Source organism: Fusarium phalaenopsidis, assembly GCF_050370095.1.
Source record: "Fusarium phalaenopsidis strain FUZ10S chromosome Unknown contig_32286, whole genome shotgun sequence".
In the NCBI taxonomy this organism is placed as follows: domain Eukaryota; kingdom Fungi; phylum Ascomycota; class Sordariomycetes; order Hypocreales; family Nectriaceae; genus Fusarium; species Fusarium phalaenopsidis.
The window spans coordinates 2,151,977-2,164,944 of NW_028145413.1; the positions used below are offsets into that span (position 1 = coordinate 2,151,977).

Genomic DNA, 12,968 nt, shown 5'->3' on the forward strand with positions numbered 1-12,968 from the left:
CTCTCTGTTGAATATCCCCTTTCTCCCCCTTTGGGAGCATAGTGCCTGACAGCCATACAAAGAAACCAAAAGGAGGCAAGTATTTTTTTAGTACAATCGAAGAAACCAAGCCAAAAACCAAGTAAGGCCAGTCCCGTCGTCTTCCCGTTCACGCCAAAATCACCCTCCGCCTCGGGGGAAGCAAGGCGTCAGTCAAGTTACCCCCTTTAGCGCTTGCGCTTCTTCTTGCTGCCACGGTCCTCGTCCTCCATGGCGCTCTCACGATCTCGCTTCTTTGCCTTGCGCTCCAACTCATCCCAGTCCTCACCCTCCTCGTCGCTGTCGAGTTCAGCATCCTCGTCGTCATCATCATCGCTGGCGTTGCTGCCAAAGTCGGAGTCCTCCTCACTAGATTCGGACGCCTCGTCAAGCTCATCGTCATCGATCTCAAACGCCGACTCCTCTTCCGACATGTCCTCGCCGCCAGACTCGTCCGAGTCGGCCTGGAGGAAGGACCAACCTCCATCGACGAAGAACTGGTGAGTGTCTGCTGTGACTGTCTTCATGATGGTAGGCCAGTTCAGGTTGAGAGGTCCTTCCGTATAAGCAATGTCGGAAGAGTCCAGGTAGTCCTTGACCTGGTCGAGGAACTCAACAGGGATGGTGTTGACGTGGTAAGGTGCTCGTGTAAAGTCCTTGAAGACAAAGACCATATCAAAGTTCTTCAGGCCGAACTGAACACGTTCCAAGTGCGCGATTTCAACCTCCTCGATAGTGATGACCATGAAAGGGGGCTCAACAACCTGGATAAGGCAGTCTGTGGTAGGCTGGACGAAGACATTGCTGCGGAACGGCACACCATGGAATCCAAGGTCGCGGATGGGCATATCAACTTCGATACCCTCGTTGCGACCAGCCTCAGCAATCTTCTGGGCGAAACCCTGGAAGAGTCGGTCGAGGTCTGCTCTCCGGCGTCGCTCTTCCTGCTCTGCCTCAAACTCATCCTCATCACCGTACCGGTACTTGCGCTTGCGGTTACCCGTCTCATCGAACTGGATGTCCGTCGCTTCTCGGTAGAACTGCACATCCTTGGTCTTCTTCTTGTTGCCCACAATGATGGGGTCCTTGAGGTGAATGTGGATGATGACAATCAGCTCGTGCTGGCAAGGCTGGAAGAAAAGATGCTTGACGTTGGAGAACAACACATCCACTCTATGCTGTGCGTTCAGGGGTGAGATGTATCGAATACCGTTCTGGTGAATCTCAACCTTTCCGGGCACTCGCTTGCCCTCCATGGCAGGTCGAATGTAGACATTGTCCAATACGGCCGGCCGCCGATCTGGTCTCTGTTAGCATCAGGTCACCCACAGTAAAGACATCAACTTACTTCGGATCTCCACCAGCTTGTCCTGCTCAACGACATCCTCCATATCCTTCTTCTCCTGCTCCTTCTTGACCGCGTCACGCTTCATGTTGGAAATCTGATTCGCTATCTCATTGTATCTCTCTCCATCAGACGATCGGAAGGTCAAACTTCGCACAAAGTGTGCTGTGGCATCTTCGAAGGGCTGGTCATCTTTTCTTCCCACACCCTGACCAGGAGACAGGAAGTTGATACGCAGGAAAGAGAAGTCATTCTCATCGCTCTTGCTAGCGTTCTTGATAGTGTTGATGTGGAACGGAACAGGGCGTCCCATGATGGGGAGGACGACGGTGTTGTTCTTGACGTCAACAATAATCTCCTGATTCTTGATCTTGGGGGGAAACTGGTTGTCTCTCTTGTATGATTCGAATCGCTTGAACTTCTTGACCTCGCCGCCGTTCTGGCCGCTGGTAGATTCTGAGAATCTCGCCAGACCTTCCTTTTGCTTCTTGGCCGCGAGCTCCTTTTGGTGCTCACGTCGCTTCTTTTCAAGATCGTCGTTGGCGACTTGAGTTGTACGCTCGGAGCGGAGTCTTGTGTTTGTGATGTTCTTAGTAGCAACGGCACCGACACGAGAGTCCTTCTTCTCCTTCTTTGGCGCAGGCTCGGCCTCCTCATCGTCCTTGAAGAAGAACGAGTTTGCGTCAGCGCTAGTGGGCGCCTCGGCTGTGAACACAACGGGCTCTGCGGATGTGACTCGGATGGTGTCGGTAAGAACAAGGGCATACACCTTGCTGTGCTTGTCCTGAGGCTGGGGGTTCTCGATGTCTTGGAATCCGGTGTTGATGATCAAAGTCATGCCGTCCTTCAGGGTCCTCTGGTTCTTGGCGTTGAGCACAAGGGTTGGGTCCTTATTCTCCAATCCAATACCCCAGCCGACGTTCTTGAGGAAATGCTTCTCCATGTCAGGCTTCTTGCTTCGGATGATGCTCAGAGCCTTGGCGTACACATCCTTCGCCGTCATACCATCTCGGATCTCCTTGATGATGGTGTTGTGAATGAGGGTGAGGAGCTTGTAGCTGCTCTCCTGGGACTTGTTGGGATCGACCAGGTAGGTTCGTGCGATCGTTGAACAGTACGACTTGTATCGGAGGCCCATGGCAGCAATGATGATGCCGGCATGGAGGTTATCGTCGTTGGGCTCGCCCGCAAATCGGAGATCGTACTTGCCGCCGCTCTGGATCGAAGGTCCCAGGATCCAGTCCAGCTGGGTCGGGTCAAGGTCGGAGGGGAGCTTCGCCTTGCTCGGAAGTTGCACTGTCTGCCAGAACTTGTTGTCGTCGAGCTTCTTGTCGACCTTTTCGGCAAGCGCGGAATGCTTGACCTTCTTCTCGGCGTCGAGGATATTGGACATTTCATCGAGGAAGTAGGGGGTCATCAGGGCCACGCAGGCCTTGGAAGCGGTTCGCATCGCTCGGAGCTCGCTCTCGTCCTTGACAGCAAAGGCGTGAGTCGAGAGCGCCGCTGACACATCGACCTGGGTGACATCCTTGCATTGCTCCGCAAAGAGCTTCTTCCACTCTTCGACAAAGGGGCCTCGGGAGGTGTCCCTGGAGATGGTGCCGACCTTGTTCTGCAATCGCAACATGTTAAGATGGGCTCGAGACGATGGGGATTGATTCGCTTACTCCTGCTTCCTTGATCTTGTTGGTAACCTTGATGAAGAGCTTCTCGTTCTCCGCAGCGTCCTTGCCTCGCACGAGTACTTCGATGGGGAATCGGCCGCCCTTGAGCTGTTCGAGATGCTTTGCTAGGCAACAGTCAGCTCCTGATAAATCGCGCAACGAGCGCATAAGCAACAGTACCTTTCTTGGCCGTCGTGAGAATGTACAGCGTGTCCAAGGTGAACAGCATCAGCGTGGTCGGGAACTCGTAGCCTAGGAGCCAGAACTGTGAAAGTCGTCAGCATTTCCATCTTTCGCTTCGAATCGAGGATTATCGGGGTCGCATACGTGAATCGCATTGTTCTTGTGGAACTCGGGAATCTCCTCGACCTTGCCCATCATCACGATCATGGACTGGGCGCCGCCGAACAGGCCATCCTTGCTTCGGAGGTCATTCTTCCAGGCAGTCACAAAGTGCGAGATGCGCTCCTGGAAGACCTTGCTGTCAATCTTGATCTCGGCCATCGTTGCTGATGAACACGCGAGCGAGAGTGACGGAAGAGCGAACGGGGAGGAGGAGGAGGAGCTTGAAGGAAGTCGTGACGACGCGAAAAAAGTGAGGTCGCGTTAATGATCCAGGTTGGGAGCTCCCTGTCACGTGACGGTGCGCAACGCGTCCCTGCGATCCAAGCGGATGAACTGGATTGATCTGACAGGAGGGATTGGAGCGCACCCGCGCAACTGTCGCTGTGAGACTGGGATAGCTCAAGTCAAATGATCCGATGTGGTTTGATGGATCGCTTCTCAAGTTTTTGCAAAATACGATTGCTTGGTTGGATCTTGACGCTTCAATGCTGAACGGTTGGTGAAATTGGGTGTGGATGTTGAGGGGAGAGTTGACGGAGCAACAAAGAATCTCGAGACTCGGGATATAGCAGTGCAACAATTACTGCCTCAGCGCTCCTGGCAGCAAACGGCACGTGGTTCTAAAAAGCTTAGCATATTTAAAGGTCAGCTTTTATTGTGCCTCTTATTCAATGGACAATCCGCAAAGTAACAAAATGCTCGTTTCCCCATGGTGCAGGAGATGGGCATTTCAATCAACACCTTGAGAATGTTGGGCTAGGGAGTGAATGCCCATCTTCCTCTCGAAATTCCTGAATGCCAATTCGCTGTAAAGTAATTAAACCTAGAGCTGGCCTAGCTCTACCAGCAGCACTCTATTCAACACACATTTAAATGCATTTTCCAAGCCCATCTTGGCAACCGTCCAGATGCCGTGATAAACCTCCGCCTCTCGGCGCCGCTTTCGGGAAGTGGAGACGGGAGTTGCGATTCTAAACCGACCCCGCGCATCCGGGAGAACATATAACCAAGAAGCGGCTTTCGGGTCTCGACATCTGTCGGGTTTATCTCTCATCTTGTATATTATTTACAGTATCCCCTTGCTTCAATCCTCATATATCTAGCACCTCTTGCGCATACGATATCCTCAATTGACACACAGAGTCAACTAACACCAAATCGGCATCATGAGAATCCCTTACGTACCCACCCCTCCCCCGACCAAGAACGATGAAGAAGCTGCCATTGTGAAGCGCATCGAGGAGCGACGAAACCCCCGTCCTCTTCAGTCTTTGGACCTTGCGCTCCTTCATTCTCCGCCTGTGGCTGATGGATGGAACTCGTTCCTCGGCGCCGTCCGTACAAAGACCTCGCTGAGCGACGACCTACGCGAACTCGCCATCTCGCGCGTTGCCGTCTGCAACAAGGCCTGGTATGAGTGGAAGCACCACGCCCCGCTGGCTGTCAAGGGCGGCGTCTCTGAGGCGGGACTCGAGGCCATCAAGCAGGACACGCTCGGTGAGCGTCCAGCCGAGTTGTCAGAGAAGCAATGGGCCGTGTTGCTCTACACAGATGAGATGACGAGGAATGTGCACGTCAAGGACGAGACGTTTGACCACCTGAAGAAGTTCTTTAATGAGCAGGAGATTGTCGAGATCACAGCAACGGTAAGATAGAGCCCAGCGTAGTAAATTGAGTCTGAGCTAACCCAAAACCCAGGTGGCTTGCTACAACTGTGTGAGCCGTTTCTTGGTGGCTCTCGATGGCAAGTCAAAACTCATAAATCAGATCCGTCTAAAGCTAAGACTAACAACGTTATAGTCGGGGAAAGAAACGGCACCGGCCCCGAAGCTGTCTCTGGTCATTGATGGGGGGCTGCTGTATCCTCCATATCTCCCAAGAACGGCAACGAAACATGATAGGGGTATGCTATCAAAGTCAATAGCAAAAAAGCACAAAGCAAGATGTACCAAGACTTAAGGCCTTGGAAAAGAAAAAAAGGGGTATCGTCCCATCTATGCGAAGTGAAGTGAAAACAAACCAAACTCCTCAATGCCCTCCAACCTTTGCCAGACCAACGCATCATTAATCATCGCTCATAACCCGCGCCTCCCCATGCCTGTAGAAGATCTAGAATGCCGATGCTGTGCTGTACTGTATCGGATCATGCTGTATCGTGAAAAATGTTTGGTGGCCAAGGTGGCCGCACCAGAAAACGCCGTGCCATGCCCGCGCTCTGTCCGTCGCATACAATGGGCAACCTGTGAGAAAGTTTATGTCGTGTCGCTGTAACCGTGTGCCAATACGCAAGGAAAACCAGGGGAAGTCTTGATGACCAAACCGATGCTAGCAGGTCATGGCGACTTTGAGTAGGACCTTGACATTGCGCGCTCGATCGAGGCGTGGCGCTGCTGCATCCTGGGAGACGTCTGAAGCTCCTCGACAACGCCTGCCCATCCTTTGCGATGGGGTTTGGAAGTGTGCTCCTGGTGGCCGACGAGTGCCTGCGTGGTCAGACTGCGGAGGGGGGGACGGTTGATGATTCCCTCCATCAGGCCTTTGGGAAGAGCTGGACGAGGTGGTGTCTTGAAGACGGGCGACTTCTCGAGGTCCCTGGGCGCAGATGGTTGTGGTTTCTCAGTATGGCTGGTAGTGTTTGTGTTGAATGCGACGACACCCATGTACACAACAAGAAAGCGCATGCGCAACATGTCAAGCCTCCGGACACGACCCTCCAGCCTCGATCGCTTCGACGCCCAGAGCAACCTGGCGACGGTCCTCATCTGGGTGGCGTCCTCCTCGAGCAACATGCCATTGAGGTCCTCGCGCAAATCGTCGCACGTCCTCTGTATCTCCCTTAGGAGTTGGGTCAAGCGTAGCTTCTCATCTAGACGCTGCACCTTGGAGACGTCGCGATCATACGACTCATTCTCCTGGGAGGAAAAGTCGGCCGTGTCAACGAAAGTTGCGATCTCCTGCGGCGCCACTTGGTAGGCTGTATAAACGGAGACGATCTGGGCGAGGACGATGGCGGCAAGTAAAAGAGCGGTCAGAATGAGGACGGTGGTCCACTGGAGCAGGTCGGACTCTGCCATGGTTGAGCGCGAAGCGTCTGGATGGCAAGTCAGGGTGTTGGGTGAGGCTATCGCGCATGGTCCTTGGGGTGTCTCTCTCTTTGAGGGGAGGGAAAAGGGAGAGGAGAGAGAGGCTGGATCGACGGCGCACAAGATAACTGGGCACAGAGGGGTGAGTGAGTGAATGACGACGGGGGGCAGCACAAGCGCGAAAGCAGTTTGTGTGTGCGCTCTGCTCTAGCCTCCGGGGCTTCAAGCAGCGCCGTCCGCCGTCCAGTAGCCAGGACAGGCCGAACTGCCAGATTTGTTCTGGAGCGGCCGTGTTCGGCCACTTGGCGCGGATGGCTGGGAATGGAGAAGGGCCCCTGTAGCTGCAGCTAAAAGATCCATTACGACCCAGGGCAGGGAAACCCATCACATGGCAGGTGGATGTGGGATGCGCGGATGGCGTTGTGTGTGACTGATTTAGTTTGACGGCGGCCCCTCAGCCATTCGCCTCGGACGCGGCAGAGAGCCGTTGTGGCGAGCGGGAGTGCCGGGCATACGAGATCCGAGAAGAAACGGTCAGGATATGGTGATGCTGACTGTTGGTGTTTCTCGTACGTACCCTGACAAAGACTGTATTACTCACGGTTAAAGAGGGTGGTGGTTAAAGAGGATGCGCCGTAAGCTGTTTGCCCCTGGAGTCGCCCCCTCCCACAGCGCTAATGCTGCGATGCCGAACCGTCTAGCGGGTTCTCGATTGCATTGGCAGCGTCCCGGGTGGACTTGTGCAGTTGATTCCGGCATCGGTTGGTCGTGAGGGATTCTTCCAGCGGCACTATTACCAGGCCTCTTCCAGTAGTGTCTCGGCTATTCAGGGGACTTGTAAATGCGCCTCGGCCTGGACTTAGGGTTTGGAGAGGCGCAGTGGATCAATCCTAGGGTTTCGATGGACGCTGAGTGCATTCGGGGCTGTTATTACATGAGCGAGTGAAGGCATCTCTGGACATGAAAAATCCCATGTGTTGTCAAAACCTTGAGGGGCAGCAAGACGTCGATGGCGTCAAGCTTGGTAGAAATAAACGTGATTTGACCACGGGCTGGTTGTTAGTGCAAAGAACCCGCCAGTCACGTTTCTCTCTCGTGCCCGCCAAAAAATGTTCCTAGCCGTTGCCGTCCCTTCATCGGCCCGCTGCTGACTGCGCGTGTCCGTCCGATGCATGGTGCCAATCAACCTTTTTGTCTGCGTCTTCAACTGACTTCATGACCGCCCCGTACCTGCGCTCGTCTTGCAGCTCGTCATAATCGCTAGATCTTTCCCCACTGACTGATCTAATCCTTGAATTTTATTCTATCATCAACACACAGCTCAGCTCAGCCGACTCCAGCAGCTATGACGGCCACAGCGATGGCGCCGGCCACCGACCCCGCGGCGCAGCAGGCGCATCAATTTCCCCTCCCCAAGATCCTCGAATACCCCGCGTCGACCCCGCCAACCCTCATCACACAAGGCGCCGAGGGCCGCCTCTACAAGAGCACCTACCTGCTACCCGACATCCCCTGCGCCCTCAAGTACCGCCCTCCCAAGCCCTGGCGGCACCCGACTCTCGATCAGCGCCTCACGCGACACCGGATCCTGTCAGAGGCCCGCATCCTCGCAAAGTGCCGTCGCGATGGCGTCCGCGTGCCCGCCGTCTACGCTGTCGACGAGGCTGCTGGGTGGTTGATGTTGGAATGGATACATGGAGGGCCCGTTCGCAAGAGCATCAACGAGCGCCTTGGAAATCGCACAGAGGGCATCGAGGATGACGCCGAGTTGAAGAGCCTGATGCGACGCATCGGCACTGCTATTGGCAATATGCACAAGGTTGGAATCGTCCACGGGGACTTGACCACCAGTAACATGATGTTGGCGCCTCCTACCGATCCAAAGAACCAGAGTCCCCTCGATGGTGAGCTAGTCATCATCGACCTCGGTCTTGCAAGTGGGAGTGTATCAGATGAAGACCGAGCGGTAGATCTCTACGTGCTAGAGAGGGCATTTGGTAGTACGCACCCCCGTGCCGAGTGTATCTTCTCAGAGCTGCTCGATGCATATGGCCAAACCTTCAAGCAGGCCAAGATCGTACTCAAGAAGCTAGAAGATGTGCGGATGAGAGGTCGCAAAAGAAGCATGCTGGGATAACCAAAGAAAAACAGAAAAGCCGTCTCGGCCAATTTCCCTGTCATAGTGTCTAAACTCCGTGTGTCTGATGCTCGCTGTTTTGCAAAAACCAAAGGACGAAATCCATCCACAGCCCGATATCGTGCTGTCAGATATGCTCGGAAACACCTCTTCCCTATCATCATCATCATCATCCCACTCCTCAACGGTTGCAGAGTTGCGGAATTAGGGCTCCACCAGTTCCGCTCCGGCAAAATAGCCCTTGTTCTCGATGACGCCTCGATCCTGAACAAATGCTGTGTAACGCACGACCCATTCAGGAACGATCTCCCCAGCCAGCCCGGTTCCGTTGTGGGCGGGATCGGCGAGCAGGCCAGCGCCTCGAGGGCCGTGGCCGAGGAGCTCGCGCAGAGTTCCGTGGGGGAGAATATCAGTGCAGTCGGTATGGACATGCAACTCGACACCCTCCTCCTCAGCCAGCTTCTTGAGCGGCGGGGGGACATCGCAGCAGTTGCGCAGGTTGATCTGGTCAATGACGGGCCGAATGGTGGCGCGCTTGATGAAGGCGCCTAGTTTTTCGCTGCCGAACTCGGACACAGCCAGTCGCTTGACAAGACCCTGCTTGTGCAAACCCTCGAATACCTTCCAAGTCGCAAGCTCCTCCTCCAGATTGCCCTGATTAGCGTTGGCCTTGTCCGCTTCCCACTCGCAATTGCCCTCGAACGACATGCCGGGGAAGGAAACTATTAGCAGATCGATGGTCTGAATACCGAGCTCCCTCCGGACCAAGTCCAAGGCCTCCTTGGCGTATTGCTCCCGCTCGGCGACAGGCGTCCCGGGCAAGAGGAACAGTTTCACGGTGATCTCATACTGACTCGACTCCTCCCGCAACCCGGCGGCGTGCCAATTGATGCGGGGAACGTAGAGCGCACTGCCCTGCCGCTCCGTCCAGAGCTCGACAGCCGTCGCCTTGCCGTTGGGCGCATCACCGTTCGTGAAGCCGTTGGTGCCAGGAGCATGTGTCGCATAGTCGCGCCGAGCCTCAGCGAAGTTGTCGCGAAGGGAATTGACGAGTTCGAGGTTGGATCTGTTGTTTCCGGGCTTGCGAATCACCGAAGGGCCTGCCGACATGACATTGCTAAAGAGGGGTTTGTCAGCACGAAAGCGCCTCACAGGAATCAGGGAGTACAAACGCCGTAGAGAGAATGAGTTTCGTCATGATGGGTATATGAGAGTAAAATAGAGAATAGACAGGTATCAAATGATCAAAGAAGAAAGAAATATCAACAGCTAAAGTAGAGAAAGGCTGAGCCAAGGTTTGAAGAATGGGAGGAAAAATTTCGGCGTCGGCGTCTTCAAGGCTTAAACTCGGAGACGCCAGCGGCAGGCTCAGATAGTCCCGTCTTTATCAACTCTGCGCGCCCTGGGCTAGACAACGAAACTTGCTAGCTCCTCCCAGCTGCCCACACTCCGATTGCTCGGAAGCGGGCTTTTCGAGACCATTAAGTCCCCAGGGAAACGTGGGGGAGAGCGGAGGTGGGATTAGTAATATTGCCTGGCCGTAGACGCAGACGGGAGCTTTGGAATCACAGCGGTGCGCAGTATGATAAGCGTGGAGGTTTTGCGTTTGTCACGGTTGCAGGGGAGTCGAATGATGGACGAGGATGAGATGTGATGAAGAGGTGGGAGATGGTGGGAGAAGGTTGATTCCTGAACGGCCAAGGACCTCCATCGCGACTGACATCAGAGGGAGGGAGCGCATAGTCGCGTGCTTGAGGACGGGGATGGGCAATACGATGACGACCTTTGGAATCTCGCGATCCGGATGTTCATGGCTCCATCACTGACGCGGGGTTTGGAGTGTTTTGCCCAGGCAAGACTTGATCCATGTCTTGAGCCGTTGAATCATGGCTGTTCTTGTCTGAGATCGTCCACACCAGATGGATCGATGGAAGCTGGGTAGGTACCTAGGTAGACAGGCACGCCGGTCAAGAAATAAATAAGACGCCAGAGCTCCTCAAAGGATCACTTGAGTCCTCTCAATCATAATAAATAAATTTACATAAAATATAATAAAACTAATCAAGATATCATAATAAAAGGAAAACTTTAGAGTGCTTTTTATCTACCCTTAGTATACTCTATTGACCATCTTAAGAGAGTAATAAGCTAACATACTTGTACTGGTGTATCGTTTTTTCCTTGACCCAGGTGACAGGCCTACTGTGGACTCGCTGTAAGCGGCCGCTAATTGATCGCCCGTCACTTGCTGTAACCACTGAAGCCACCTGGCTGCCCACTGACTCGCAGCGGGGATCAGTCTGGCGCATTGGCTGGAGCCTGGACCACTATGACTGGGCTGCCCGCCTGAGGCCCGACTCGTCACCAACCCGCCAAATTGCTTCCGTGTCCACCTTGAAGCCAGAATTATCTCCATCAACTCGCATCTCCCCAAACATCTCCCTCGCTCCCTCCTGCACGATTCAAAGCAGGCTCGGCAGCGTGAAACCAACATCACGATGGCGATCCAGTATGCTCCTCCATAGCTGCTCGCCCGTTCCCGGCCGCTGACCTAGAGTTAACCCCCCAGATACCTCATTCTCCTGTCCCGTCAGGGCAAAGTGGTCCGTCTGCCAGCTCCCATCAAGACATGTCGTCACTGACTAGTGCCTCCAGCGCCTTGCCAAGTGGTTCACAACACTCTCCCCCAAGGATAAGGCCAAGATCGTCAAGGACGTGTCCCAGCTCGTGCTCGCCCGTAGGACGCGGATGTGCAACTTTCTGGAGTACAAGGGTCAGCCCCCTTAGCTCCTATCTTGATGCCGGCCTATGCTGACAGCAACAGACACCAAGATCGTCTACCGCCGATATGCCTCGCTCTTCTTCATTGCGGGATGCTCCTCGGAGGACAATGAGTTGATCACCCTCGAAATCATCCACCGATACGTCGAGCAGATGGACAAGTACTACGGCAACGTTTGCGAGCTCGATATCATCTTCTCCTTCACCAAGGCGTACTACATCCTCGATGAACTCCTCCTCGCCGGCGAGCTGCAGGAGAGCAGCAAGAAGAACGTACTCCGCTGCATCGGCCAGCAAGACTCTCTTGAGGACATGGAGGTGAGTAATCAGGGGTGATATCCAGCTTGGCGACTAGTGAAGTCTCGTGATGGCCCGGCAACCTGCACCCAGCAAAAGCATCGCCAGATGACAGCTAACGCCGGAATGTCAACAAGGTTGAGGACGAAGTTACAAAGATCATGTAGACCATCCTCGGCGACGACGTTTAATAGCTGCCTGGCACCAACTCGACTCGACTTGCGTTACGAATCCCCAGACCGATCGAGCGATGTCCCCTATGATACGGTTTCATACGAAGAAATACAACGCGTTAGTTGATCTCGGATTAACTTTGGATCAACAGGTCGAAGAAGAAATATTGAAATCACTCAAGGATGCGGGGTTTGTGTAATGGGGCAAGTCTCAGGCGGCTGAGCATCTCTTCAATGGGGAGAGAGGACACGCATGTTTATTTGCATCGTGGGAACCGGCGCTGGCGGTGTTTGGGGAGTCCTAGGCCGATACGGTCTTGTTTTGTAGATCTTTGACGGTGGAAAACCACCTTCTTTCATATCAAGAGATGAGGCCCAAGGGCGAAGGCGTCCGCCGCGCGGAAGATGCGGTTGACGGCGCAAGGGACGGCAATCTGACGTCGACCCATTGCGGAGGGATCATGCAGAGATTCGACTCAAGGACAGCGGATCCTCGGATGGCGAAGAGTGACGGCATTCAATGGATGCACCGAGTTCACACGCCGTATGCCACTCGGCATGTCCCAGTTTGACACGTTGGTGTCCCTTGGGCGCTCGACAAACCCGAGCGCGAGCTCAATCGCATCACCCCGTCGGGACGCCTCGCAACCAGAATCAAGAGAAACGATTGACCTCATTTTTTTGCCTTTTTTACTTGCAAACTGACATTGGACCATGACTGAAAGCTTCATCTAGTGCGCCTGGAATGCTCCAGCTGAGGCATGATGGCGCTCGACAGCGGCCCGTGGTTTCAGAGCAGGGCCCGATTCGCTGCCATGTCGCGCCAAAGGAGCCCCCCTATTTGTGGTGCCCTAAACTTAGCGATTGCGGAACAAGTGTTCTGTTGAGCTTACAGATTGCCAGCTGCGAGCATGGGCAAATCGATTGGATTGGAAGTAGAGCTGGGCAATTGGTCAAGATCAGGGATTTGGACCTCTTGGGACGGGACCCCTGGTCTCATGAGAGCCACGAGATGAGGCATGAGATGGGCTGACAGGGGGAGGGCTCCGCCGGCTTGGCTTGCTTGACCCGAATACCGACGGGACAAGCTGGCGCAGTCCCCGGAATTCCCTCTTTGGCTCCAGC

At 54.4% G+C, this 12,968-nt stretch overlaps 6 protein-coding genes across 6 annotated transcripts; 3 read left to right on the forward strand and 3 right to left on the reverse strand.

Annotated features, from left to right (window-relative positions):
* Positions 1-206: 206 nt before the first annotated feature.
* Positions 207-3,531, reverse strand: LRP88_02996 (chromatin-remodeling protein SPT16; the record flags this gene model as incomplete). Its single annotated transcript, XM_083239626.1, has 5 exons — positions 207-1,318; positions 1,367-2,975; positions 3,031-3,152; positions 3,208-3,292; positions 3,355-3,531. The coding sequence occupies 5 exons, from the start codon at positions 3,529-3,531 to the stop codon at positions 207-209; spliced, it is 3,105 nt and encodes a 1,034-aa protein (XP_083104756.1).
* A 1,007-nt stretch (positions 3,532-4,538) lies between these two features.
* Positions 4,539-5,296, forward strand: LRP88_02997 (AhpD-like protein; the record flags this gene model as incomplete). The annotated part of the gene is made up of 3 exons (XM_083239627.1): positions 4,539-5,018; positions 5,071-5,143; positions 5,253-5,296. 3 exons carry the CDS (start codon positions 4,539-4,541, stop codon positions 5,294-5,296), a joined length of 597 nt encoding a protein of 198 aa, XP_083104757.1.
* Positions 5,297-5,705: 409 nt separating this feature from the next.
* Positions 5,706-6,446, reverse strand: LRP88_02998 (uncharacterized protein; the record flags this gene model as incomplete). Its single annotated transcript, XM_083239628.1, has 1 exon — positions 5,706-6,446. One exon carries the CDS (start codon positions 6,444-6,446, stop codon positions 5,706-5,708), a length of 741 nt encoding a protein of 246 aa, XP_083104758.1.
* A 1,354-nt stretch (positions 6,447-7,800) lies between these two features.
* LRP88_02999 (serine/threonine protein kinase BUD32) lies at positions 7,801-8,592 on the forward strand (the record flags this gene model as incomplete). The annotated part of the gene is made up of 1 exon (XM_083239629.1): positions 7,801-8,592. One exon carries the CDS (start codon positions 7,801-7,803, stop codon positions 8,590-8,592), a length of 792 nt encoding a protein of 263 aa, XP_083104759.1.
* Positions 8,593-8,796: 204 nt separating this feature from the next.
* Positions 8,797-9,790, reverse strand: LRP88_03000 (uncharacterized protein; the record flags this gene model as incomplete). Its single annotated transcript, XM_083239630.1, has 2 exons — positions 8,797-9,709; positions 9,765-9,790. 2 exons carry the CDS (start codon positions 9,788-9,790, stop codon positions 8,797-8,799), a joined length of 939 nt encoding a protein of 312 aa, XP_083104760.1.
* A 1,300-nt stretch (positions 9,791-11,090) lies between these two features.
* On the forward strand, positions 11,091-11,837 carry LRP88_03001 (clathrin adaptor complex small chain-domain-containing protein; the record flags this gene model as incomplete). The annotated part of the gene is made up of 5 exons (XM_083239631.1): positions 11,091-11,101; positions 11,162-11,195; positions 11,248-11,365; positions 11,417-11,691; positions 11,808-11,837. 5 exons carry the CDS (start codon positions 11,091-11,093, stop codon positions 11,835-11,837), a joined length of 468 nt encoding a protein of 155 aa, XP_083104761.1.
* Between the last annotated feature and the right edge of the window lie 1,131 nt (positions 11,838-12,968).